The sequence below is a fragment of the Medicago sativa genome, chromosome 8 (assembly GCF_051527215.1).
Source record: "Medicago sativa cultivar Bolivia chromosome 8, Bolivia_mono, whole genome shotgun sequence".
NCBI lineage: Eukaryota > Viridiplantae > Streptophyta > Magnoliopsida > Fabales > Fabaceae > Medicago > Medicago sativa.
Genome location: NC_140756.1, coordinates 75,893,084 through 75,920,126, shown reverse-complemented (window position 1 = coordinate 75,920,126; position 27,043 = coordinate 75,893,084). Strand labels below are relative to the sequence as shown.

The 27,043-nt window shown below is 32.1% G+C and overlaps 3 protein-coding genes across 3 annotated transcripts; all 3 read left to right on the top strand.

Annotated features, from left to right (window-relative positions):
- Window positions 1-1,276: 1,276 nt before the first annotated feature.
- On the top strand, window positions 1,277-7,046 carry LOC146901593 (subtilisin-like protease SBT5.4). Its single transcript, XM_085737982.1, has 10 exons — window positions 1,277-1,506; window positions 1,638-1,747; window positions 1,832-1,929; window positions 2,021-2,185; window positions 4,449-4,563; window positions 4,761-5,399; window positions 5,497-5,742; window positions 5,860-5,974; window positions 6,070-6,283; window positions 6,385-7,046. Exons 1-10 carry the CDS (start codon window positions 1,411-1,413, stop codon window positions 6,930-6,932), a joined length of 2,346 nt encoding a protein of 781 aa, XP_085594108.1. The 5' UTR covers window positions 1,277-1,410; the 3' UTR covers window positions 6,933-7,046.
- A 2,353-nt stretch (window positions 7,047-9,399) lies between these two features.
- On the top strand, window positions 9,400-15,015 carry LOC146901592 (subtilisin-like protease SBT5.3). The gene is made up of 11 exons (XM_085737983.1): window positions 9,400-9,499; window positions 9,698-9,807; window positions 9,899-9,996; window positions 10,120-10,281; window positions 11,135-11,249; window positions 12,627-13,155; window positions 13,281-13,378; window positions 13,518-13,763; window positions 13,864-13,978; window positions 14,066-14,279; window positions 14,365-15,015. The coding sequence occupies exons 1-11, from the start codon at window positions 9,407-9,409 to the stop codon at window positions 14,910-14,912; spliced, it is 2,328 nt and encodes a 775-aa protein (XP_085594109.1). The 5' UTR covers window positions 9,400-9,406; the 3' UTR covers window positions 14,913-15,015.
- A 7,605-nt stretch (window positions 15,016-22,620) lies between these two features.
- LOC146901591 (subtilisin-like protease SBT5.3) lies at window positions 22,621-26,951 on the top strand. Its single transcript, XM_085733672.1, has 11 exons — window positions 22,621-22,747; window positions 22,949-23,058; window positions 23,140-23,237; window positions 23,355-23,516; window positions 24,132-24,246; window positions 24,555-25,086; window positions 25,172-25,269; window positions 25,411-25,656; window positions 25,757-25,871; window positions 25,960-26,173; window positions 26,259-26,951. The coding sequence occupies exons 1-11, from the start codon at window positions 22,655-22,657 to the stop codon at window positions 26,801-26,803; spliced, it is 2,328 nt and encodes a 775-aa protein (XP_085589798.1). The 5' UTR covers window positions 22,621-22,654; the 3' UTR covers window positions 26,804-26,951.
- Window positions 26,952-27,043: the final 92 nt, after the last annotated feature.

Sequence of the window (27,043 nt, the reverse complement as noted above, 5' to 3'; positions counted from 1 at the left end):
TTTGTTTCAAGTTATATTCGTAGATTCACGGGAATAAAACAATAGAAATATATATGTCTATGTTTGTTAAGTTTAATAAATTTTATTTCTGGTATAAAACGTTTATGGGAATAGAAAATTTTTTCCAAAGGAAAAGGTGGGAATGAAGTTCCAATGAAGATGATAATAAATTCATGTGTAATTACCTATTCTAATCCCTATTTTAATGGTTCCCGGGAATATTATAATGTTAAACAAACATTTTTTTCTTCTAAATACTTTGAAATAAAATTCTCATTCTTTATGTTCCAAGGAATGTTATTTCTAAGAATAAATTTGGTAAACTTGAAATAAACACACGTTAAATAATGGAATGACCCTTCATCTTAGATGATCTAACTATCAAACAAGTAAAAATCGCGGGTTGCTCTCATGGTTTTAGTTTGGTATGCAACTTCTTGGAAGATATGGAGGAAAGAAATGCACAAATATTTCGAGTCACTAAAATCTCACATTTTCATGACTGGTGCCGGACCCATTTTTATGTTTCGGTGGCGGTCAGTCTGTAAACTGTTTGATTGAACTCTGTTGGTAATCTATTGGTGTTAATATACTCCTAAATTATAAGCAAAAAAAACTCATTTTCTTTGTCCCAAATTATAAGGAAAAAAGATCAACTTTTATCATATTTAATTATGTTTTTTCAAAAAATTATCTTTTCCAAAGGAAAATTAAATGCAAAGTGCATTCAATTTGCTCTCTTTTTCATTTTCTCTATAATCAACTACCAATGAAATTTTTTTTACATCTTCCTATAAAACTTATTTCAAAGACAACAAAAAAAATTATGTTACAAACTATTATGTTTTAGTTTTCTTAAGTGATTTTTTTTTCTTCTTATAATATGGGACGGAGGGAGTATTTCTTTTTGATTTCTTCAAAAAGAAAAAAAAATCACACTCATGTAAATACACAGGTATTTTGCTCGTTCATTGTATAAATAAGTGGCAACATTTGTGACAACATTAGCGTTCGAATTAAATATGAACTCCCGTAATTAGTTAACACTATTGATGAATAAATCAATGAAATCTGAGAGTTGATTTTTTTTTGACAAAAAATCTGAGAGTTAATGAAATCAGCATCTGACTTCCGAAATTATTCTATCATAGTCCATATATATTTGCCAATAATAATTCTATTAGTTTTTCTAAAACATATTTCGCCATAATTTATTCAATTAATCCATTTAATGCACCTTTGAAAAACGTGATTGGACGAAATTATAGGCCTGTCCACAACGCTTATGCTGAATTGTTATTAACAGAGTAACAGAGAGGGTGAATTTAGTTTTACAACAGTTATACAAAAGTTATAAAAGCAAGGGAATGCTTATATTTTTCTGAAACTAATTTCTAAGACAAATTTCAAATGAGAAAAACAATGTCTTCTTCATCCATTGGTCATACCTTAGTGTTTCTTCTCCTTTGCTTTCTGCTCCAGAAACCCACCCAAGCAAGCAAAAAAGTAAGTTTCATAATATATTTTGTTAAGTTTATAACATTAAAAATTGTTTTTTCTTTAGTGTTCTTATTTTTTGTTTCTTAACATAAAATTTATTACGAGTCTCATTATTATTCATGTTTTTTCTTTCTTAGTCCTACATTGTGTACTTAGGACCACAATCTTATGGGACAGGTCTTACAGCTCTTGATATTGAATCTGTCACAAACTCTCATTATAATTTGCTTGGATCATATGTTGGAAGGTAAAAAAATTAACCGATTTTCATGAAATTCTTTGGTAGCAAAATCAATATGAATTAATAATAGGATTATTTTTTCTTAAACAGCACTGACAAGGCCAAAGAAGCAATCTTTTACTCTTATAGTAAATATTTTAATGGATTCGCCGCAGTGCTTGATGAAGATGAAGCTGCAATGGTTGCAAGTACGTATTTTAATGGATTTGCATATGATTTATATATATGGACAATTTAACATATAGTTATTTTAATTAACCATTTGTATTATTGGTGCAGAGCATCCAAATGTGGCATCAATTTTCTTAAACAAACCACGAAAACTTCACACAACTCACTCATGGGATTTCCTCGGATTAGAAAGAAATGGTGGTGTTATTCCAAAGGGTTCATTGTGGAGCAAATCCAAAGGCGAAGATATCATTATTGGGAATTTAGACACTGGTAATTAATATTGAATTTCTTTATTCTTTCATTTGAATTCAATTTGCCTTATGAGACATGATTTGAACCATTTGATAGATGTTGTTATTGTTTTCTACACACGTTTCAATTATTTAATTCATGTTTTCACCCACCATTTCATCATGTATAATGGGTAAAAAACTTAATTCCTTTTGTAAAAGAAGGGTTAAATTACTATCGTATAAGTTAGCATCCATTTACCAATTTTGCAAGATACGTAGGTAAAATTATTCATAGATATATCTGGAACCAACAAAAAATGTATGCAATTGGATTAGAGATTAGAAATGAATTAAAATATAAAATAATAAGATTATACTGTATATAATATATATCACTTTTAATTATTAAAAAAAATATATAGCACTTTTAAATTGATTAAAAATTGAATCAATTTTTTGTCAAAAAAATAAAATAATTGGAGAACTTTCAACTACAAATTACTGTGTTGAGCTTTTCTCCCACAATTATTTTTCTGTTTATTTGGGTTTTTGTGTGACTACTCTCATAACTTGGGTAGAGACGTGGGCGTGTTTGGTAAAAAGAAGCTATAAGCTAGTTGATGATGGCTGATAGCCGATAGCTTATAGCTGAAAAGTTAGCTTTTTAAAATAAAAAGTGTTTGGTAAAATTAGCTGTTCAAGTGACTGATAAATATTCTTTCAAAAAAAAAAAGTGACTGATAAATATAAAATGACGTAAAAGGACAATCTTTTTTTTTTTTTATAAATCATATATACAATTTTTATTAATTATTGTATTTCTTTTTAAATGTTTAAATTTATTTCAAAATATTTTCATCTCCCAAATGATAAATGTATTTATGAATTCAATTGACTTTTTTTATTTAACAAAACTTTCTTTTAATGAATTTTACTCAACTAAACTTTCTTCACTATTTATTGTAAATTTCATATAAAATTATTTATTATTGAATTAAGAGTATGTTAAAAAGAAAGTGAACAAGAAAATTTGAAAAAGATTATGGGTAGTTTTTTTAAACGTGGGCAATTGAATAAGAATGTGGGTAGGTTTTTTAATTAAAATTAAATCAAACTATATTAATAAAAGGTTGGAAGAAAATATAAAAAGCTACCAGTTATAAACTCAAAAGCTACTTGAAATAGTTTTTTCAAAAAACGCTATAAGCTCATGAGAAAAGCTTGTTACCATACACATCACGTTTTCATCCAACAAGCTTATAAGCTAATCCAAGAAGCTATAAGGTAGCTTTTTTGTGTTACCAAACGCAGCCGTACAGTACTAGAGGATCACATTTTACACAGTAACTAAAACCCATCAAGAAAATGGAAAGATCCTTTAATTCAAATAAATTTATTGGAATTTATATTTTTCCATTCTTACAAAAGAATCTTTCCACATCTCACATTATTCCTGCAACTAATTTTTTGGTACTAATCATAGAAAAGGTAATTATAATTAATTGATAGAGCAAATTGCGAAAAAGTCCGAGAATGTCCAGCTATCCACATTAATGCTCTAATTTTCCTTTTTAATTCTTTTTTTGCTACATTTTTTTTTTGCTTGCATGAGAAAAAAAATTGTTTCCTATTATTTAGTACCCTAAATTTTTGTGTGGTTAGCGCGTAATAATATCATATTTTTTTTGTGTGGCTGAAGCTCACACAATTTAAATGTGGAGAAGTGGGGTGTCAGGGGTTCGAACCCCTGCCCCCTGCATAAATTATGCAATGTCCCTACCAACTGAGCTAAGCTCACGAAGACGCGTAATAATATCATATGCGAGAGCAATTCTTACATGAGCACAAACTAGATCAAATTTATTTGGGCACACACAAATGTAAAAAATTAAAAGAGAAATTATTTAATCACATTATTTAAATCTATTCTCTTTTTATTTTTTTTTATAAAATTAATTTTGAGGTTGTGTCTAAGTTAGAATTTCCTCGTATACGAGGCTTAACTTTTTGCTACCATGGAAATGCTAGTTTTTGTTTACTGCATGATGATATATATGTATGTGAAGCTAAATGTGGATGATAAATGCTCAAATGGCACTATTGAAGGGTGACTGAATTAGTAGGTTCTCTTTTAGTTATGGACATGGATCAGATCCTCCTATGGTCTTCTTGTGCTTTTGCTAGCAAACTCTACAAGCCCTTAGGCTTGCTTTTTTTTTTTTTGTTATTTTTTTCCCTCTCCTTTCTTTAATATGTATCTACCAAAAAAAACTAATGGAATATTGTATGAATTATGGTAGGTGTTTGGCCTGAATCAAAGAGCTTTAGCGATGAAGGTATGGGTCCAGTTCCAACCAGATGGCGTGGAGTTTGCGATGTTGACATAGATAATCCGGATAAATTTGAGTGCAACAGGTTAATCTTGTTATATACTCGTATTTATCTAATGAGCATTTTTTGTTAAAAGTAACACAATGATATGCCTTTGGTACATATATAGTTAGACATAATACCTAATTTTTACAATATTGATTTTTTTATCTAACTCCTTTATTATATTATTTGTTCATGATATATAGGAAGCTAATATATTATTTGTTCATGATATATAGGAAGCTAATTGGAGCAAGATATTTTTACGAAGGCTATTTGGCAGATGCTGGCAAATCCACAAATGTATCATTCCGTAGTGCACGCGATTTTGATGGTCATGGTTCACATACTTTATCAACCGCGGGAGGAAATTTTGTTGCAAATGCAAGTGTATTTGGCAATGGGCAAGGAACAGCAAGTGGTGGATCACCAAACGCGCGAGTTGCGGCCTATAAGGTATGTTGGCCACCGCTTGCTGTGGGCGGTGGATGCTACGAAGCAGACATTTTGGCTGGTTTCGAAGCTGCCATAAGTGACGGTGTTGATGTGATTTCGGCGTCTGTGGGTGGTGATCCCGTAGAATTTTATGAAAGCAGTATCGCTATAGGGTCTTTCCATGCAGTTGCTAATGGCATTGTTGTAGTTAGTTCTGCTGGAAATACAGGACCTAAACCCAAATCTGCATCCAACTTGGAACCGTGGTCGATCACAGTTGCTGCAAGCACAATGGATAGAGAATTCACTAGTTATGTTACCCTTGGTAACAAGAAAATACTCAAGGGAGCTAGCCTTTCAGAGTCCCACTTACCACCTCATAAGTTCTACTCATTAATAAGTGCAGTTGATGCCAAAGCTGATGGTGCATCTTCAGATGATGCGTAAGAATACTTGCTTTTCCACTAAGTTGTTCGAGTTTCAAGTTTTGTTAATTGTACATTAATTATCTCTTAATTGCAATCTATTCCAATGTTGTAGCCTACTTTGCAAGAAAGGAACTCTGGATCCAAAAAAGGCTAAAGGAAAAATAGTTGTTTGTCTTCGAGGTGACAATGATAGAACCGACAAGGGTGTGCAAGCTGCTAGGGCAGGTGCTGTTGGAATGATTTTGGCTAATAACATTGAATCAGGGAATGATGTTCTTGCTGATCCTCATGTGCTTCCTGCTGCACACTTTGGCTACGATGATGGAAGCTACATTTTTAGTTACATCAACAACACCAAGTAATTTTTTTATTAACATGCTTCATAGTTCATACATAGCATTTTATATATAGAATAAAATTTGTATAAGATTCCTACAGAGCAATTTATTTTATATGTTATACATATATGATGCAGGTCTCCTAAGGCTTCAATTTCTAAAGTGGAAACAGAATTAGGGCAAAGGCCAGCTCCAATTATGGCTTCATTTTCATCAAGAGGACCTAATATCCTTGACCCATCAATCCTCAAGGTTTATTATTTCTTTGAATTAGTTTATCAAAGATATCTAAGGTATACATTACTTTGAAGTGATTGTGTCATTGTAATTTTGGTTTTATGTTTCAGCCCGACATCACAGGACCGGGAGTCGACATAGTTGCTGCTTATAGTGAAGCTGCTTCTCCCTCTCAACAAAAATCTGATAAACGCAGATCTCCTTTCATTACTTTGTCGGGAACTTCAATGTCAACCCCTCATGTTGCTGGCATTGTTGGTGTAATCAAATCTCTTCATCCTGATTGGAGTCCAGCCGCTATCAAGTCCGCGATCATGACCACAGGTAAAATATAACTTTTTACTTACCTATGTGACCGAGGTCTCAAATTTGTTATACAATCTTAATTTTAATCTTAATCTTTAACAAATTCAAATATTTTGCAGCGAGAATAAAAGATAATACAGGAAAGCTTATGTTGGATTCAACACGTGTAAATGCAAATCCATTTGCATATGGTTCAGGGCACATCCAACCTAATCATGCCGTGGACCCTGGACTTGTTTATGACCTAAATATCACTGACTATGCAAACTATTTGTGCAACCGTGGCTACAAAGGTTCTCGCCTTAATATATTCTACGGCAAGCGATATATTTGTCCAAAATCATTCAATTTATTAGATTTCAATTATCCTTCAATCTCAATTCCCAACTTGAAGATCGGAGATTCTCTAAATGTTACTCGTACTCTTACCAACGTCGGGTCTTCAGGCACATATAAAGTTCACATTCAAGCACCTCATGAAGTTTTAGTCTCCGTAGAGCCTAAGGAACTAAACTTTAAGGAAAAGGGTGAAAAGAAAGAGTTTAGAGTGACTTTCAGTTTGAAGACTCTAACTAATAATAGTACTGATTATGTATTTGGGAGTTTGGATTGGTCCGATTGCAAGCATCATGTCAGGAGTTCTATTGTAATTAAGCCACAAAAGTGAGGTTTCCTTTTTATTTTCCTGGCAGTAAATAAACAATTTTTTTGAGATGTGCAAGCTCTTTGAAACTTGATAAATTGATTAAATCAATATCAATATAAATGTTCGTTCGGCTTACATGTTTCTGGTTGGAATACTCTTTTTTTGACACATGGTTGAAATACTCTTGTAAATGCATCATACTGCTGCCTATTCAAATGGGAAAAAGAAAAATGAAATTTTAGATTATATTTGGGTTGATTATTCACGTTTGACATTAGATTATGGTGTGTCACTGTGCTCTGCTCGATTTCTTCTTAAACACATGGAAGTAATTGGTAACATCATGTTTTATATTTTTTAACATTGTGCTATTATGAGCACAGAATCCTATAAGAAAATAGAAAAAGAGAAAGCACTATTTTTCTATGTAATTTTTCCTCCTTTAAAAACCATTTGACCATGAAAGTTTTTTTTTTTTTTATCTTTTTGAATAAGCCAAGAATGGGGAGAAAAATATGTGAGATACACAATTAAAACTAATCCTTCCAAATTAAGGAATGGAACATTAAAAATCACAAGGACGAATGGGAGTGCAAGGTGTATAGTGAATCAGTGATAATGGGAGTGCAAGGTGTGGTAGTGATGGCGAATGGTTAGGGAGTTTTGCAAAAAAATATTGGTATGTGTAGTGCATATATGACAGAACTTTGAGTAGTGTTTGTAAGTTTGGTGTATGCAAGAAGGTTGGGTTTTATAGCTGTAGAATCACATGTTGAATCCCTGATGGTTGCAAATGTCTTCGCTAGTAATAATAAAGGTAGTTATTTTGGGAGATTCTTGATGGTGAAGATTCGCTGCTTGTTTTTTTTTTTTTTTTGGTGGTGGCTGGGATTCGAACCCCAAACCTTGCATATATTATACATTGTCCATACCAACTGAGCTAAACTCGCGAGGACATTCGCCGCTTGTTTGAGTTAGAGTGGAAGGATTTGGTTCATCACAGTATAAGTGACTGTACTAAATATAATACTGCCAATTTGTTTTCAAATTTGAAAAGTTAACAATGTATATATCTATTACAAAGACTAATTTAGTACAGTCACATATATTTGAGACAAATTTATTAGTGCAACAAACTTTTTTAATACTCGTGATTTTTGTTACAAAGTCATATATAAAGGGACACCGAGAGTATATATATTTGTGAGAAATTGTTTGATAATATCAAAGTGGCGTAAACAATGAAGTAAAATAGTAAATGAATAAACCAAAAAATGAGAGTATTTTTTCCTTTCTTCGTGACAAACGACTATCTAGTCTGTCTCATATGGACCATTTATGCAATTGAGTATTATAGTCAAGAGACCATTTGACAATTCTACTTACACATTATCAGCTTGTATTTTCTATCATTTAAAATATCACATTACCATTTTTTTAATCTAAGAAATGAGAAAATGATTAAATACCGGTAAATTTTAAAAGTGGAAGATTAATTTTACGATTGAATAAAACTAAGAGATCAAAATTACAATTAATTAAATCTACATATGCAACCGTCTTATCCTTGGATTGGTTTGAATTCAGTGGATCCCCAACATATATTGGATAATTTTCTTCAGTTTGCTTACTCTTCGGGAGGTTTCATACCCTGTCGGCCGTTTTTGCAACTTATTTGGCTTTGCAGTGTTATGTGCTTTGGAATGAAATGAATCACATACTGTTTTCTAATAAAGTTAAATCTATTATGCAGCATCTGGAAAAGGTCAAAATTACTTCTTTGAATTGGCCGAAAGCTAAAAATGTTTGTTTTATTTTTTGTTACCATTTGTGGTAGCAGCAACCTCTTGTCTGTTTGAGCATTAGTTGGCGGTCTTTTTGTAATTATTTAAGATACCTTGTTGTTACTTATTCTGCTCTTCTTTGCATTCTTTGCACATCTTTTGCTGGAGAGTAGAATTTTGCCCTTGTGTAATATATCTCATTTTTGTTTGTTATAAAAAAAAACGGTTAGCCACAAATGATTTATATATACATGGTCAAGATCAAACCGTTTAATATCAAAATTTCTCTACTACGACTTTTTATCTAAAGAATCAAAGAATTAAAATCCGATAATACACGTACATGGTATCCAATAAATAACACGATTTTATTTTATTTTTGAGAATACAAATAAGTGAATAACATATTATTGATGTTGCCTTGTTTCGTTGTTTGAAAATAATTGTACCTCTTGACCAAATATAAAAAATAATAATTGTACCTGATTGTTTACCTTAAAAACAAAAAATCAATTTCTGATATTAAGTAGATTAAATTTATTTATTTAACATAAATGCTTAAAAAATGAAGAATGAACTTAACCACAATAGTTGACTCCATTACAAACTCATATTGGTTGTTGACAAGAGATATTTGAGTAAAAAACAATCACATAACTTAGTTATATAAGTGAGGGAAAACACATACCCTTTGTATAACAAGCATCATTCATGAGTGAAACAATGTCTTCTTCAATTTGTCATGTGTTAGTATCACTTCTTCTTTTTGTTTTGCTGCAGAAACCTACCTTTGCAATTAAACAGGCAAGCTTATTGTCTCAAGTTTTCATTATTCATTGCTCACTATTGTTTTGTTCTTTAAATTTGAAAGGGTTACAAAACTTTTGCCATTGTAAACAATTTATGATATTATTAAATTTCATGCTCATCATAATCTAATTTTCATATTTTAATGTTTAACTATTTGGTTTAATAATCTATCATGTGTTTTGTTTTTGTTAGTGCTATATTGTATACTTAGGATCACATTCTTTCGGTCCAAATCCTTCATCATTTGATTTTGAACTTGCAACGAACTCCCACTATGATATTCTTGGATCTTACGTTGGAAGGTATAAAATTCAATCTCCAAAATCCATAAAATTATGCGGTTAATTGAATTATGAAATGATGATATTTAACATTTTTTTTTTCTCTACACAGCATCGAGAAGGCAAAAGAAGCAATATTTTACTCTTTTAATAGATATATTAATGGATTTGCTGCAATACTTGATGAAGATGAAGCAGCGCAGCTTGCAAGTATGTAGTTATGTTTTAATTCTTACATTTATCTTCCATTTTGCATGATATATATGAATATTTTTTATACATTGTTATTTTAATTTTTCTAATTGGTGCTATATTATTGGTGAATCAATGCAGAGCATCCGAATGTAGTATCAATTTTCTTAAACAAAAAATATGAACTACACACAACCCGGTCGTGGGATTTCCTTGGGTTAGAGAGAGATGGTGGATTTCCAAAGGATTCGTTGTGGAAAAAATCACTTGGCAAAGACATTATTATCGGAAATTTAGACACCGGTAATAAAAAGATTAATGAAGTATTACTTTGTTTATGTTTTTCCAATGTGATCTGTCTCAAAAAACATTTTTTCTATGACAACATCCTCATAAGACTTTAATTTTTATGCATTTTCACAATTTTTAATTGTTTTTACTTTAAAAACTTATTGACAAAACTCATACACGCTAAGCGCGAAGAAGAAAAGCAAGCACTCAACTCTGCACCCAAGTATATTAATTATCAATTGCACTTAAATTTCGTGACCAAATTAAACAACAAGAATCGACACATAAATTTTAAATTTTAGGCAGCCAACTTTAACTTGGTATATTTTGGTCTATAATTATAGTTATTTTAATATTTTTCATATACTTTAATTTCAAAGATTAGTTTCTATATACAAATGCTGTAAAAGAATTTACATATGCAACCATTCAAATTATTCTAAAAGAATATGTGTAGAGATATTCTAGGAACTAATATATAAACGTGACATCCCCTAAAAAATATAAACGTGATATCATAGAGTTATTTGACTTGAGATATGTGTAAAAAAAAGCTTTACATTGATGTATACAAATTAAATTATACCGTTTTGGTTAATCATTTAAAAATATATATTTCATAATTAACCTCTACAAATATCTTCGTTTGTTTTTAATTTACAAATATGATTGAATGCTTAATATCTTCGGTTTTTTTTCTTCATAATTAACCTCTGAAAATATCTTTAGTCGAAATCTAAAATCATATTCGGTTGAAATATGATTGAATGCTTAATTATATAGTATATTTTTTTCTTAATTTTTTATTTATTTTTATAACCAATGTTCAATAACCCTCTTTTATTGATGTTTTGAATTTTAACAGGTGTTTGGCCAGAATCCAAGAGTTTTAGTGACGAAGGATTTGGACCAATCCCAAAAAAGTGGCGTGGAATTTGTCAAGTTACTAAAGGGAATCCATATAACTTTCACTGCAACAGGTCTTTTACATTTGATTATTCCTTGTAATTTCCATTTAATTTAATTGTATTTTATCCTCTAGTAGCTTAAATCCTTAAAATGACATTTTTTTTTGAATCGGCAAATATTATTAAACGTCATTCCCGCAAGACGCAGGATATGAACGAAACAAGATACAAATGATGCCGCATATAGACGGTACACCATAACCACCTAAGAAACACACCCCTGAAAATAAACCCACCAAAACACATCCACACCTAAAACAGACTTCCAAAAAAAACAAGCACTGTAAACACAAAATCCACCACCGCCCATCGTCACTACTCACCCCCAAAGAACACCCTCAAAATAAAGCTCCAATACCCCAACACTCCAGCTAAGCCACATTCCGAAAAGCACCTGACCGAAGGATAATGCGGTTGCCACAATCTCGCGACCCCTGATCCACCGAAAGAGCACAAAACAAAAGCCCAAAAAACCAACTTAAGACAAAGAACAGACTCCCGATCTCGAATCAAAAGTGATCGGCCCACCAGACTTAAGTACCAAATTGGCAGGGCACCCCTCGCCCTCAGAACACCAGAGAAAAACCAAAAACAAGTCAAAACAAAGATTGCAGCTGGACCCCAACTCCCGATCTCGAAGCCAAATGAGCCGGCCCATCGAAAACCAGCAAAACAATATGTAAGACGAAAGCATGGCATGCGAAGATTAAACAACAAACATACCAAAGGAAAAGGCTCAACACAATGGGACACACACCCTCCAAACTCCGAAAACACCCAAAAGGCACAAAACCAGAGCTAGTGACGACGAACAAGGACCCGTGTAACAGAGTTTGTTTCCAGAAGGAATCACACCAACAAACATCCACCTCCTCACTTAACACGCCAACCATCTTCACACATCATCACTCCCACCACACATCACCACCATCACACTGCACCACCTCCACCTCCACCTCAATTGAATAACCTCCACCACCACTGCATCACCACTGCGCATCACCACCACGATCACCATATCACTACGCCGCCAAACATCCTCACCAAGAAAACATGCAACCACACAAACATAAATCTAGAGGAAGACGAAATCCAACAACAAAACACGGGCAGCGACGCCGTTTTGAAGCGGAACCACAACCTAGACCATAAAAAGGCGGCCGCCTGTGACAAGGAGAAAGCTTAAGCTTCAGAATTTGCTATGGTTTTTTAAAAACTAATCTTTACAAATTATGATGGTAAAAGTTTAAGCTTCAGAATATATACAAGTTTAAATTGAGCTTAGTATCACTATGATTAAGACTATAATACCTAATAAAACCAATATAATAAATTGTCTTTGATATTTTTCTATATGCTCATAATTTGGATTTTATTACATCTCTGTAGGAAGCTTATTGGAGCAAGATATTTTTATAAAGGCTTTCTGCTTGCAAATCCTCATAGAGCCAAAAATGTATCGCTTCATAGTGCACGGGACAGTGAAGGTCATGGTTCACACACTTTATCAACTGCTGGAGGAAATTTTGTTGCTAATGCAAGTGTATTTGGCTATGGAAATGGAACAGCAAGTGGTGGATCACCAAAAGCACGAGTTGCAGCCTATAAGGTGTGTTGGGATTCATGTTATGATGCAGATATTTTGGCTGGTTTTGAAGCTGCCATAAGTGATGGTGTTGATGTGCTTTCAGTGTCTTTGGGTAGTAATTTTCCTGTTGAATTTTACCATAGCAGTATTTCCATAGGGTCTTTCCATGCAGTTGCCAACAACATCATTGTTGTGGCTTCTGGAGGAAATTCAGGACCTGATCCTGGTACTGTATCCAACTTGGAACCTTGGACACTTACAGTTGCTGCAAGCACAATTGATAGAGATTTCACAAGTTATGTTATTCTTGGTAACAAGAAAATACTCAAGGTATATTGTTTATCTCTAAAATTTGGGGATCAATTTTTTTATTTTTTTTGTTATCTCTAACTTCCTTTGTCATTTTAATTTTTTTTTCTTAAGTTTAATTACTTGTTTGAAATTTTTATTGTTAGGGAGCTAGCCTTTCACAGCTTGACTTACCACCTCATAAGTTGTACCCATTGACAAGTGCCGCTGATGTCAAATTTGATCATGTGTCTGCGAAGGATGCGTAAGAATGCTTTTGCTTTATGTTGACCTTCTCAAATAACTTTTTTGTAGTAATCTATAAGTTTGATCTTGTACCTTAAGTAATGAATTTCCAATTTACTCAGAGACTGTTTTAAAATGACCATTTCAATTTTTTATAGCCTTTTTTGCGACGATGGAGCTCTTGATCCACATAAGGCAAAGGGAAAAATATTGGTATGTCTTCGAGGTGACAATAATAGAGTTGACAAGGGTGTGGAAGCTTCTCGTGTAGGTGCTATTGGAATGATTTTGGCTAATGATGAGGCTTCAGGCAGTGAAACTATAGCTGACGCTCATGTGCTTCCCGCTTCACATGTTACCTTTAAAGATGGAAACGTCATTTTAAAATATGTCAATAACACCAAGTAATTTTTCTCCCATGATACGGGCTTCATAACTTTTTCCATGCTTTGATTTTATAGTTTTTATTACTCATATACTTAATTTCATTCATACATTATGTAGATCTCCTGTAGCTTACATTACTAGAGTTAAAACACAATTGGGTGTAAAGGCATCTCCATCTATAGCTGCATTTTCATCAAGAGGACCAAATACCCTTGACCCTTCAATCCTTAAGGTCACATTAATTATCAATCAATTATTAAGCAATATAACAAAATTTTTGTAGGTGAAATGTAACTGTAAATTTTATTTTCTATTTCAGCCTGACATCACTGCACCTGGAGTCAACATAATTGCAGCTTATAGTGAAGCTTTATCTCCTTCAGAAAATTCATATGATAAGCGAAGAACTCCTTTTAATACTATGTCGGGCACTTCAATGTCATGTCCTCATGTTGCCGGACTTGTTGGACTGCTTAAATCTATTCATCCTGATTGGAGTCCAGCAGCCATCAAGTCAGCAATAATGACTACAGGTATAGTATATTATTTATACACATATAAGATCATGTAACTCAATTTTCTATGCTTAATAATAATAAAATTTTAAACCTTTAACAGCAACAACAAAAGACAACATCGGAGGCCATGTGTTAGATTCATCACAAGAAGAAGCAACTCCTAATGCATATGGTGCAGGGCACGTTCGACCTAATCTTGCAGCAGATCCTGGACTTGTGTATGACCTAAATATAACTGATTATTTGAACTTTTTATGTGGTCATGGATACAACAGTTCCCAACTTAAATTGTTCTATGGAAGACCTTACACTTGTCCCAAATCCTTCAATTTAATTGATTTCAATTATCCCGCCATCACAATTCCTGACTTTAAAATTGGACACTCCTTGAATGTTACTCGTACGGTAACCAATGTCGGGTCTCCAAGCAAGTATAGAGTGCATATCCAAGCACCCGCAGAATTTCTAGTGTCAGTGGAGCCTAGCAGACTAAATTTTAAGAAAAAGGGTGAAAAAAGAGAGTTCAAGGTTACATTAACCTTGAAGAAAGGAACTACGTATAAGACTGATTACGTTTTTGGAAAATTGGTTTGGACCGATGGAAAACATCAAGTTGGTATTCCTATTGCAATAAAGTATCCACATTAGTGGTATTTATTTAGGTTACTGCTGCATTTTCTACCAACTGTTTAAGACAGTGTCAATATTTTTCTCCCGTTTTCAATAAAGGGACATGTTGTGTTGTGTACAAGTTCTTCAAAGTTTGTGAAGTGAATATATCAATGTTGTTTGAATGGTAATTTATGATGAATGGAATCAAATGAATTAGATAAAACAATATGAAATAAAATAATGTTTAACCACTCTGTCAACAATTTATTCCTATAACGTATTAACATTAGAAAAATTTGTGATTTGTCAAAAAAAAAAAAAACACATTAGAAAAATACTGCTAGATTATATGGAAAAGAGATTAATAATATCTTTTAATAACATTGAATTTTTTTTTGTAAGTATTTAGCAACATGTTAATAGAAACAATATAAAATAATTAGACACTAAGGAATTGAAGAAAAAGACTTTCCAACCATGATTCTGACAGTTATTACCGTTAGAGAACAAACGAATTGAATACAAGCATATGGAAAACCCATCACTGGGAATGTTTTTGCCTTCCTGTTACAATTCTTCATACAACGAAAAATGTAAAAAGGGCTAAGGGTAGTTTCAGATATTAATCTTCTTGGCACAAACGCACTATAATTGTAACCAATTATATCAGGTAAAATGATTTATATCCTATAGCTATTGTTTCCTTGACTAGTAAAATGAGCTTGGAAGATATGTATATACTATTGCATGTTAGGAGTAACTTTATTTTTCGCCACAGCCATTGTTTCCTCGATGTTCTCTATAATAGACAACTTGAAAATAATTAATAAAAATTTGTTCAATATCCCCAGGGTTGTCAGTGATAATACCCAAATGGATTTTGATAGCTTCAATGTTTCTCTTTTTCTCGGAATAATTTTATTTACGTATTTATTTTTGTCTCCATGTTAGATCCAAAGATTTATGGATCTTTGGTGCCACCACGTTTCTTTGCAATTTCAAGGTATCATCTAGCTCCTTGCTAACAATATTGATCGTATCCATTAAATTAGGGGTTTCATACTCGATAGGAGACCTTCAATATCATTTTGGAGCTCTTTATTTTTTTTTTTTAGGAATGTGACCAAACTTCGTATTGCCCCGATTAGATAAAGCATTCATAGTCTGCTCCAGTTTTATAATGGTATGAATTGATTGGTATTGGAGAACCAAGTTTCTTTGATGATCATTGAGCAATCCTCGCCACAAGCCCAAATTTGTTTGAATATCTTATTTACAATTTAATTGTTATGTTAAAATGTTTATTTTTTACTTATTCAAATGTATCTTTTTTAACGCTTTGTTGTTGTTGTTGTTGTTTTTTTTTTTTTTTTGTATTTCAGTTTCGAAGGACGTATAAGTTGACCCCTTCCTTGCACGGAAAGAAGCTCAAGGTTAACAAGTTGGAAGTCCTAGGAGAGGGTGCAGATTAGTTTTGGGGTCAAATTAATGGATTCGGTCTTGCCTTGCTTCTTCAGACTAGGTTTTCTTGCATCAACTCCGGCATCATCACCGCATTGTCAGAGAGGTGGCACGAGGAGACCAACAACTTCCATCTACTTGTTGGGGAGATGACTGTAACACTCAAATCCCAATGATGTGGCGTGTCTTCTACACGTCCCCATTATAGGGAAGTTGATGTCGTTCGACGACTTGGTTACGAGTTAGGCATTCAGCTGATGGCGAAGTTGTTGGGTGTTACTAATGACGAGGCTATAGGGGAGATAGTCGCACAATGGGGTGGAAATGTGAGTATTCCTTTGTTGAAGAAGTTGTACAAGAGACACTTTAGTAGGTGCAATGAGTTAGAGGACCCGGCTGATGAGGAGGAGGATGGGGAGGAGCTTCGTCGGACTAGGGAGTATTGTTTGAGGGCCTTTCTGTTGTTATTGGTTGGTGTCACCATTTTTGCCAACAAGAGCAACAAACACATTAGTTTGATATGACTGGAGGGGATGCGGTATTTGTACAGGGTGCACGAGTAGTCCTGGAGCGGGATGGCACTGGCTCATCCCTACACCCAGTTTTTGGAGACTACAGACCCTACAAAGGGTTCCATTGCCAGATACATGTCTCTATTTAAGGTAGTAATTAATCTTTTCTATAGTATATTATAAATGTGTTGATATGATTGTGTTTGTATATGCATGTGATGATGAAATATTTGTTTGTATATACATGTGTTATGATTGTTTGTTTGTATTTATAGGCATGAGTTATGGAGCACTTCACCAAAAATATATATGTGGAATGCTAATGCGAATTATGAGCATCATTTTTTGCATGCCAACCAATTTGTTCTGACAAGGGGTCATGCTTCCACGAGTCACTACCGAGGCCTCCTAGATCGGCTGGCGAAGGAGGATGTCATATGGAGGTCGTACGATGATCACCGGGACGTCATACCTTTTAATGATATATTTTGGTACTCTGATTAGATCATGGCTAACGCTAAAACAAAGTGGCCGTCACTAGTCAAAGAGGGTGATGAGGCAGTATGGGCGTGTGCAGGGCATTCCAGACCTCATACGGACGTGGCACCTCTTGATCCAGAGGAGATAATCCAGACCTTCAGAGATTATATGATCCATGTCATACAGTTGGTTGATCGGGGTCGGGTGGCAAGGGATTTGTGAAAGACTAGATCGGGGTATGAACCTTGGTTCTACCGTGTCTCTCATCTGGTGACAAGCCATCTGACAGAGGTTATTAAGAAGCCACCTCCTATGCCTCATAATCAGGAGGTCATTATTCAGGAGGATTATGCGAGAGAGCTTCCCGACCCACTCCAAGTTATTCGAAACATTTACGACATTACCAAGAAGGCGTTGCGTTATCTCGACCCACATCCATACTATCACAGTATGATGATGAGGATCTAGAATGAGATGCACCCGATGACCGAGCTGCTGATTGTTCGGAGGAGGAGGAGGAGGAGGAGGAGGAGGAGGGAAAGCCATAGTCCATAGGAGGGGGTAGTGGTTGATGGTTTTTTAGTGTTTATTTTTATTGTATATTTTTAATTTTTTATGACATTTTGTCTCTTGATGTAAAGTAATAACATTTATGTGACATATGCGCATTTGCGTATTTTTCTATGACATTTGAATAGTTTTTGATCTGGTTTTGATTTTGCGTATTTTAAGTTAGAATTGATTTTGAAAATGGTTAACTGAATGGATGAAAATGATTGAATGAATGGATAAAAATGATTGAATGAAAAAATGAATGTGGTGTTTAGGTGTTTAAAAAAACAATCTGTTATCAGAGATGAAACCAACGCAAGATAACTCACGATGGGAGCGTGAGTTAAATCACGTTAGATATCAGCGTGAGTTAAGTCATGCTGGTTGATGGGACTACCGAGCGTGAATTAACTCATTGTGGGGTTATGTTTGAAAGTTTAAGGTGGGAGTGAGCGAAATGGAAAGGGAGTAGAGCAATTTTCTTTGCCTTGTTACCTGGTGTGGTTAATTTTAGGGGTGTTGTGTTTCTGATATGAGTTTATCCTTGTTGGGCTTATACCTTGTTGTTCAGAGAATTGCTCTTCTTCCATCTGTTTTTGATCAATTCCGCTGAGGAATACACCTGCGTGAGTTAACTCATGCTGAGAATAACCTACGTGAGTTAACTACGCCTGACTATTTTGACGGGAATGAGCAAAAACAGATGGAAGAAGAGCCGTAATTTGTTGTTCATAGCTAGTATTGTAGTGTGGCACACCTTGTGGTCGCGATCATACTGTTTGAATAATATCAATTACTATAATTCAATCTATATTTTAAGTTTTAGAGTCTATTTGTTACAGATTAAAATAAACATGTTTTTGACATTGAATAATTTAGAGATTATGGGCCTGTTTGTTTTAACTTTTTTATAGTGTAATATATTTTTGCTATAATTTTTTTAGCAAAGAAATTTGTAAGGAAAATTTCAACTGAAAAATTCGTTTGAATAACTTATCTTAAAATGTAATTCTAAGTATTTTATCATTTTCTTAAAATATTTTTTTATACTAAAATTTTGAAAAAATCTCTACAAAAAAAGCTATTTCAAATAGCTTTTCATAAAAATCATTTTTGGAAGATGTCATTTTGAAAAAAAATATGTGACTTTTACTATGTAAATTCTCTAACGATGAATATTTAAGTTAGTGAATGTCAAAATTTCATTTTTAACTTATGTCAAATGAGTTTAAAATAACTTATACTATTTTTGAGTAAATTTCAAAAAAAAATAAATCTATTTTTTTTAAATATATAACAAACGGGCCCTTTATGAAAAATCAGAAACTATTTTTCTTTTGTTTACCGTGATAAAAATTAATTTTTTTAAAAAATAATTTAGATTGTTTGGACACAACTATATAAAAGGGATTTTTTTCATTAAAAATCAGTTCAATTTTTTTACCCTTATTTTCTCTCTCCTCTAAAAAAAATATTTTTTAGAACTTACTCTTAACAACTTCTCATTTGAAGTTGTTTTTAGAGTTTTTTAGATTATATTTTTTTTAAAAAGTTGTATCAAATGGATGCAATTAGCTTATAAGTGATTATTATTATTTTTAAAATGATTTTTTTTTCTTGAAAAAAAAAACTATAACAAACGAGCCCTTACTTTTACTTGACCGAATTCTAAATTGTTACGGGGTCGGTTTGTGTCTAAGAGATGATCGAGGGGAGTTAATTAAAGCGAAGACAGCGTGGTACAAATGTCTCCCACAACCCAAAGAAGCAGAAGCAAGAGGTCTAAAAGAAGCGATAATATAACTTGGTACTATGAGGTTTTCCAGGGTGTCTATCAAACTTGATTGCAAGCAAGTGGTTGACGGCATCTGTAGCAACTTCCATGTTTGGCGCGATTCTCAATACTTGCAAAACTTCAGTTATGAATCATCAAAACTTTAAGATAAGTTTCATTAGGAGACAAGCAAGTAATGTTGCCCACTTGTTAGCTAGGGCATCATTATCTTATGCTAGTTCCCAAGTTCATGATTATATGTCATCTTGTATTACAACTACTATTAGAAATGAAATGAGTTAAGTTTGTTTCTGTAAAAAAAAAAAAAAATTTTCAAAGAATTAAACTCCGATAATATTTATACATGGTATCCAATAAATAAAATGTTTTTATTTGAGAATATAATAACACATTATATTCCTAAAAAAAAATACATTATTGATGTTGCATTAGTCTACTTATTACCCTCCTATTCAAAAAAAAAAAAATCTATTTATTACCTTGTTTGAAAATAATAGTACCGATTTCCTACCATAAAAACTAGTAAAAGACTGGTGTTTTCGCATAGGTCACGTAACATTGCGATAATTATATAAAAGTTAATTAGATTATTTTTTTTTGACAAAAAAAGCTAATTAGATTATTAACATTTTAGAATCTTTATAGATATTAAATGAAAATTATGAGTATTAATATAATGTTTTGTAAAAAAAAAAGAGTATTAATATAATGTTTCTATTAAATATTTTTCTCTTATATATACAAAAAATTGTTAAATGTTGAGTCACACCAGTTATGGATTTTATTTGCTTATATACATGCAAAAACAAATTTTTATGTAGATATATGATAAAGTTTTGAAAACTCGTAACTATTTTCAAAATCAAAATTAACGTAGCGTTTCTATTAAATAACTTTTTATTTTATTTGCAAAAGTCTGTTCAATGTTTGCACTGCACCCGTTGTGGCTATATCTGCATAAACAATTTTTTATATACATATATGAGAAAGTCGATATGATAAAATTTTGGAAATTAATGACTATTTTCAAAATATCAACATTAATGTAGTGTGTCTATTAAATAAAGTTTTATTTATATTTTAAATACCGTTAAATATTTAAATTGCACTCGTTGAGGATTTTATATGTTTATATATGCAGAGAAAAAAATTATGTACCGATATGTGATAGTCGATATGATAAAATTTTGAAAACTCGTGACTATTTTCAAAATATGAACAATAATATAGTGTTTCTATTAATTAAATTTTTATTTTATATGCAAAACACTGTTCAATGTTTGCACCGCTTTCGTTGCAGATTTTAAATGTGTGTGTGTGTGTGTGTGTGTAACAAATTTTATATACATATATGAGAAAGTCGATATGATAAAATATTGGAAACACATGATTATTTCATTATATAAACATCAATGCAATGTTTTTATTAAATAATTTTTTTGACAATCAAATAAATTTTTGTTTTATATGCTCTATTAATTAAATTTTTATTTTATATGCAATATATATATATATATATATATATATATATATAACAAATTTTATATACATATATGAGAAAGTCGATATGATAAAATATTGGAAACTCATGATTATTTTATTATATAAACATCACTGCAATGTTTTTATTAAATAATTTTTTTGACAATCAAATAAATTTTTGTTTTATATTCAAATCATCATTCAATGTTTGCACCGCTCTAGGGTTTTCAGGTTACCTGATTGACTTGTTTTTTCTTGCTCTTTTCAGTTTCCTTTTGGTTTCTATTTTTTTTCTTGTTTTCTTTTAGCTTTTTTCCCCGCTTGAGAGGGTTTGGTGTTGGTCCCTCTTCACCTTTTGTACACGTTTCCTTTTTATATATGTATCTAGGTGTTGCATTTAGTTCTCCATCTGCACCCATTTTGCTTTAAAAAAATGTTTGCACCGCACCCGTTGTAAATTTTATATGTTGTTTATATCTCAAAATCAAATTTTATATATAACTATATGAGAAAATTGATATGTTACAATTTTGAAATCTAATGATTATTTTAAAATTATCAACATTAATGTAGTGTTTCTAATGATTTTTATTTATGCAAGTTAATGAAATTAAGAAATTAAAGTAGATGAGAATAAATTAATAATATCAAAATTACTCTAATTCAAACAATATTTAAGTTTTACTTTTAGGTCAATTCTAGATTATTATCTCCTTAAAAAAAATATTATTATGATTTTTTCTTCAAAGAATTAAGATCCGATAATATTTATACATGGTATCCAATAAATAAATAAAAATTTCCTGCAAAAAAATAAATAAAACTTTTTTATTTGATAATATAAATAACTCATTATTGATGTTGCATTAATCTATTTATTGCCTTCCTATTCGAATAAACAAAATATTTCCTTCAAAAAAAAATCTATTTATTACCTTCCTTGTTTGAAAATAATAGTACCTACTTCCTAAAATAAAATAAAAAAAATCTTTTTTTTGAAGGAAAAAAAATCTATTTATTACCGTCTTTGTTTGAAAATAATAGTACCGATTTCCTAAAATAAAATAAAAAATCTATTTATTACCTTCCTTGTTTGAAAATAATAGTACCAATTTCCTAAAATAAAATAAAAAATCTATTTATTACCTTCCTTGTTTGCAAATATTAGTACAGATTTCCTACCATGAAAACTTCCTGGTTTGGAAATAATAGTACCTGTTTCTTACCATGAAAACAAAAAATCAATTTTCAATATTAATTAAATTAAACTAATCCTTCAAAAAATATTAATTAAATTAAATTAAATTTATTTATTTAAATAAATGCCTAAAAAAATGAAGAATGAACTTAGCCACAATAGTTGACTCCATTACAAATAATGGTTGTTCACATGAGAAATTTGGTAAGAATCAATCACAGAAATTAGTATATAAGCGAGGGAAAGCACATACCCTTTGTACATCCCTAAAATTTATTTTGAAAAACAAACATCATTCATGAGAGAAACAATGTCTTCCTCCATTTCTTATGTGTTAATGTCACTTCTTCTTTTTGTTTTACTGCAGGAACCTACCCTTGCAATTAAACAGGCAAGCTTATTTTCTCAAATTTTCATTATTCATTGCTCACTATAGACAATGGTCACAAAATTAAAAATTTCACAAAATTAAAAATGATCACAAAATTTCTGTCACTGTAGACAACTTATGGTGCTCATCATAATCTAATTTTCATATTTTAATGTTTAACTATTTGGTCCAATAATCCATCATGTGGTTTTTTTTTGTTAGTCCTATATTGTATACTTAGGATCACATTCTCATGGTCCAAATCCTTCATCATTTGATATTGAATCTGCCACAAACTCTCACTATGATTTACTTGGATCTTACCTTGGAAGGTATAAAATTCAATCTCTAAAATGCATAAAATTATGTGGTCAATTAAATTATGAAATGATATTATTTTTTTTGTTACACAGCACCGAGAAGGCCAAAGAAGCAATATTTTACTCGTATAATAGATATATTAATGGATTTGCTGCAATACTTGAAGAAGATGAAGCAGCTCAGCTTTCAAGTATGTAGTTTTGATTTAATTCTTATATTTATCTTCCATTTTGCATGACATATATGAATATTTTTATACATTGCTATATAATTTTTCTAATTGGTGTTATATTATTGGTGAATGCAGAACATCCCAATGTAGTATCGATTTTCTTAAATGAAAAATATGAACTACAAACAACCCGGTCGTGGGATTTCCTTGGGTTAGAGAGAGGTGGTGGATTTCCAAAGGATTCATTGTGGAACAGATTATTGGGTGAAGACGTTATTATTGGAAATTTAGACTCTGGTAATAGAAAGATAAATGAAGTATTAATTTGTTTATGTTTGTCCCATGCGATCTGCCTCAAAAGACACTTTTTTTATGATAAGATTCTTGTAAAACTTTAATTGAACCATTTGATTTACGTGAAACTTTAGGCATCCAGCTTTAACTTGGTATTTTTTTTATTCTTTTCTCCCTCAAAAAAAACTTGGTATTTTTTTTTTGGTCTAGCTACTTTAATTATTTTCATTTATTTTAATTTTAAAGATTAATTTCTATGCACAAATGGTGTAAAACATTTTTACATGTGCAATCAATTAAATTGCTCTAAATGATTATGTGTTTGAAGGGTATTCTAATTGATATATGTGTAGAGATATTTTAGGAACTAATATATATATATTGACATCACATAGTGATTTGACATGTGTAAAAAACCTTTACACAATTGTACGTAAATTAAATTTTCCCGTTTTGGTTAATTATTATTTAAAAAAAATCATAATTAACCTCGACAAATATCGTAGTTGAAATATGATTGGATACTTCATTATATAATATATTTTTTCAATATTTTTTCAGATTTTTATAACCAATGTTCATCAACCCTATTTTTATTGATGTTGTGACTTATGACAGGTGTTTGGCCAGAATCCAAGAGTTTTAGTGATGAAGGATATGGTCCAATCCCTAAAAGGTGGCATGGTACTTGTCAAACTACTAAAGGGAATCCAGATAACTTTCACTGCAACAGGTCTTTTACTCTAGATATAATTCCCCATATATTTTAATTATATTTTATCTACTAACTTTAAGTCCTTAAATGGTCCTTCAAAAAAAAAAAGTCCTTAAATGGTATTACATCATTCATAATTTTCTATGGTTTTTAAAAACAAATCTTCACAAATTATGATCGTAAAAGTTTAAGCCTCAATATATGTACAAGTTTAAATTGAGCTTAATATCACTAGGATGTCGACGATAATACTTAATAAAACCAATTTAATTTTCTTTTATATTATTCTATATGCTCATACTTTGAATTTTTATTACTCTTTGTAGGAAGCTTATTGGAGCAAGATATTTTAACAAAGGCTATCTCGCAATTCCAATTCCTATTAGAGACCCAAATGAAACATTCAATAGTGCACGTGACTTTGATGGTCATGGTTCACATACTTTATCAACTGCTGGAGGAAATTTTGTTGCAAATGCAAGTGTATTTGGCAATGGCCAAGGAACAGCAAGTGGTGGATCACCAAAAGCTCGAGTTGCAGCCTATAAGGTTTGCTGGGGTGGATGTACTGGTGCAGACATTTTGGCTGGTTATGAAGCTGCAATAAGTGATGGTGTTGATGTGCTTTCAGTGTCTTTGGGTAGTAATATTCCCGTTGAATTTCACAATAGCAGTACTTCCATAGGGTCTTTCCATGCAGTTGCCAACAACATCATTGTTGTGGCTGCTGGAGGAAATTCAGGACCTGCTCCTAGTACTATAACCAACTTGGAACCTTGGACGCTTACAGTTGCTGCAAGCACAATTGATAGAGATTTCACAAGTTATGTTATTCTTGGTAACAAGAAAATACTCAAGGTATATTGTTTATATATCTCTAATTTCCTTTGTTATTTTAATTCTTTAGTAAGTTTAATTAATTGTTTGAAATTGTCATTGTTAGGGAGAGAGCCTTTCAGAGCATGGATTACCGCCTCATAAGTTGTACCCATTGATAAGTGCTGCTGATGCCAAATTTGATCATGTGTCAGCCGTAAAAGCGTAAGAATACTTTTATTTTAAGTTGACACCTTCTCAAATAACTTTTGTGTAGTTGTCTATCGGCTTGATCTTGTAACCTAAAGTAACAAATTTTCAATCTCTTCAGAGATAGTTTTCAAATGATTATTTTATTTTATGCAGCCTCCTTTGCATTAATGGATCTCTTGATTCCCATAAAGCAAAGGGAAAAATATTGGTATGTCTTCGAGGTAACAATAGTAGAGTTGACAAGGGCGTGGAAGCTTCTCGTGTAGGTGCTGTTGGAATGATTTTGGCTAATGACGAGGCTTCAGGCGGTGAAATTATAGCTGACGCTCATGTGCTTCCCGCTTCACATGTTACCTTTAAAGATGGAAACGTCATTTTAAAATATGTCAATAACACCAAGTAATTTTGCTCCCATGATATGGGCTCCATAACTTTTTCCATGCTTTGATTTTATAGTTTTCATTACTCATATACTTAATTTCATACATACATTATGCAGGTCTCCTGTAGCTTACATTACTAGAGTTAAAACACAATTGGGTGTAAAGGCATCTCCATCTATAGCTGCATTTTCATCAAAAGGACCAAATACCATTGAGCCTTCAATCCTTAAGGTTACGATAGATATTAATCAATCATTAAGCAATATTATAAAAAAATTGTAGGTGACCATGTAATTGTAAATTTTATTTTCTATTTCAGCCTGACATCACTGCACCAGGAGTCAACATAATTGCAGCTTATAGTGAAGCTTTACCTCCTACACCAAGTGAATCGGACAAGCGAAGAACTCCTTTTAATATTATGTCAGGCACTTCAATGTCATGTCCTCATGTTGCCGGACTTGTTGGGCTGCTTAAATCTGTCCATCCTGATTGGAGTCCAGCTGCTATCAAGTCAGCAATCATGACTACAGGTAAAGTATATTACTTATACACATATAAGATTGTGTAACTCAATTTTCTATGCTTGTTAATCATAAAATTTCAAACCTTTTGCAGCAACAACAAAAGACAACATCGGAGGTCATGTGTTGGATTCATCACAAGAAGAAGCAACTCCTCATGCATATGGTGCAGGACACGTTCGACCTAATCTTGCAGCAGATCCTGGACTTGTCTATGACCTAAATATAACTGATTATTTGAACTTTTTATGTGGTCATGGATACAACAGTTCCCAACTTAAATTGTTCTATGGAAGACCTTACACTTGTCCCAAATCCTTCAATTTAATTGATTTCAATTATCCAGCCATCACAATTCCTGACTTTAAAACTGGACAGCCATTGAACGTTACTCGTACTGTAACCAATGTCGGGTCTCCAGGCAAGTATAGAGTGCATATCCAAGCACCCGCAGAATTTCTAGTGTCAGTGGAGCCTAGCAGACTAAATTTTAAGAAAAAGGGTGAAAAAAGAGAGTTCAAGGTTACATTAACCTTGAAGAAAGGAACTACGTATAAAACAGATTACGTCTTTGGAAAATTGGTTTGGACCGATGGGAAACATCAAGTCGGGATTCCTATTTCAGTAAAGTATCATTAGTGAGATTTAGGTTTCTTTTGTATTTTGCTAGCACCTGTTTAAAGTGGTGTCTCAATTTCTCCCTGGTTTCAATAACAAGACATGTTGTATTGTGTACAAGTTCTTAGAAGGTTGGGAAGTGAATATATCAATGTTGTTTTAATGGTAATTTATGATGAGTTGAATCAAATGAATAAGATAAAATAATATGATGAGTCCTAATGTTTTATGATGAAAAATAATATTTAACCACCTAACATA

Coding starts and splice junctions, on each gene's coding strand:
- LOC146901593 (XM_085737982.1), top strand. CDS start 1,411: ATGAGAAAAACAATGTCTTCTTCATCCATTGGTCATACCTTAGTGTTT. Junction 1,507..1,637: donor CCACCCAAGCAAGCAAAAAA/GTAAGTTTCATA, acceptor TTTCTTTCTTAG/TCCTACATTGTGTACTTAGG. Junction 5,975..6,069: donor TTGACCCATCAATCCTCAAG/GTTTATTATTTC, acceptor TTTATGTTTCAG/CCCGACATCACAGGACCGGG.
- LOC146901592 (XM_085737983.1), top strand. CDS start 9,407: ATGAGTGAAACAATGTCTTCTTCAATTTGTCATGTGTTAGTATCACTT. Junction 9,997..10,119: donor TGAAGCAGCGCAGCTTGCAA/GTATGTAGTTAT, acceptor GAATCAATGCAG/AGCATCCGAATGTAGTATCA. Junction 13,379..13,517: donor CATGTGTCTGCGAAGGATGC/GTAAGAATGCTT, acceptor AATTTTTTATAG/CCTTTTTTGCGACGATGGAG.
- LOC146901591 (XM_085733672.1), top strand. CDS start 22,655: ATGAGAGAAACAATGTCTTCCTCCATTTCTTATGTGTTAATGTCACTT. Junction 22,748..22,948: donor CTACCCTTGCAATTAAACAG/GCAAGCTTATTT, acceptor TTTTTTTGTTAG/TCCTATATTGTATACTTAGG. Junction 25,270..25,410: donor CATGTGTCAGCCGTAAAAGC/GTAAGAATACTT, acceptor TATTTTATGCAG/CCTCCTTTGCATTAATGGAT.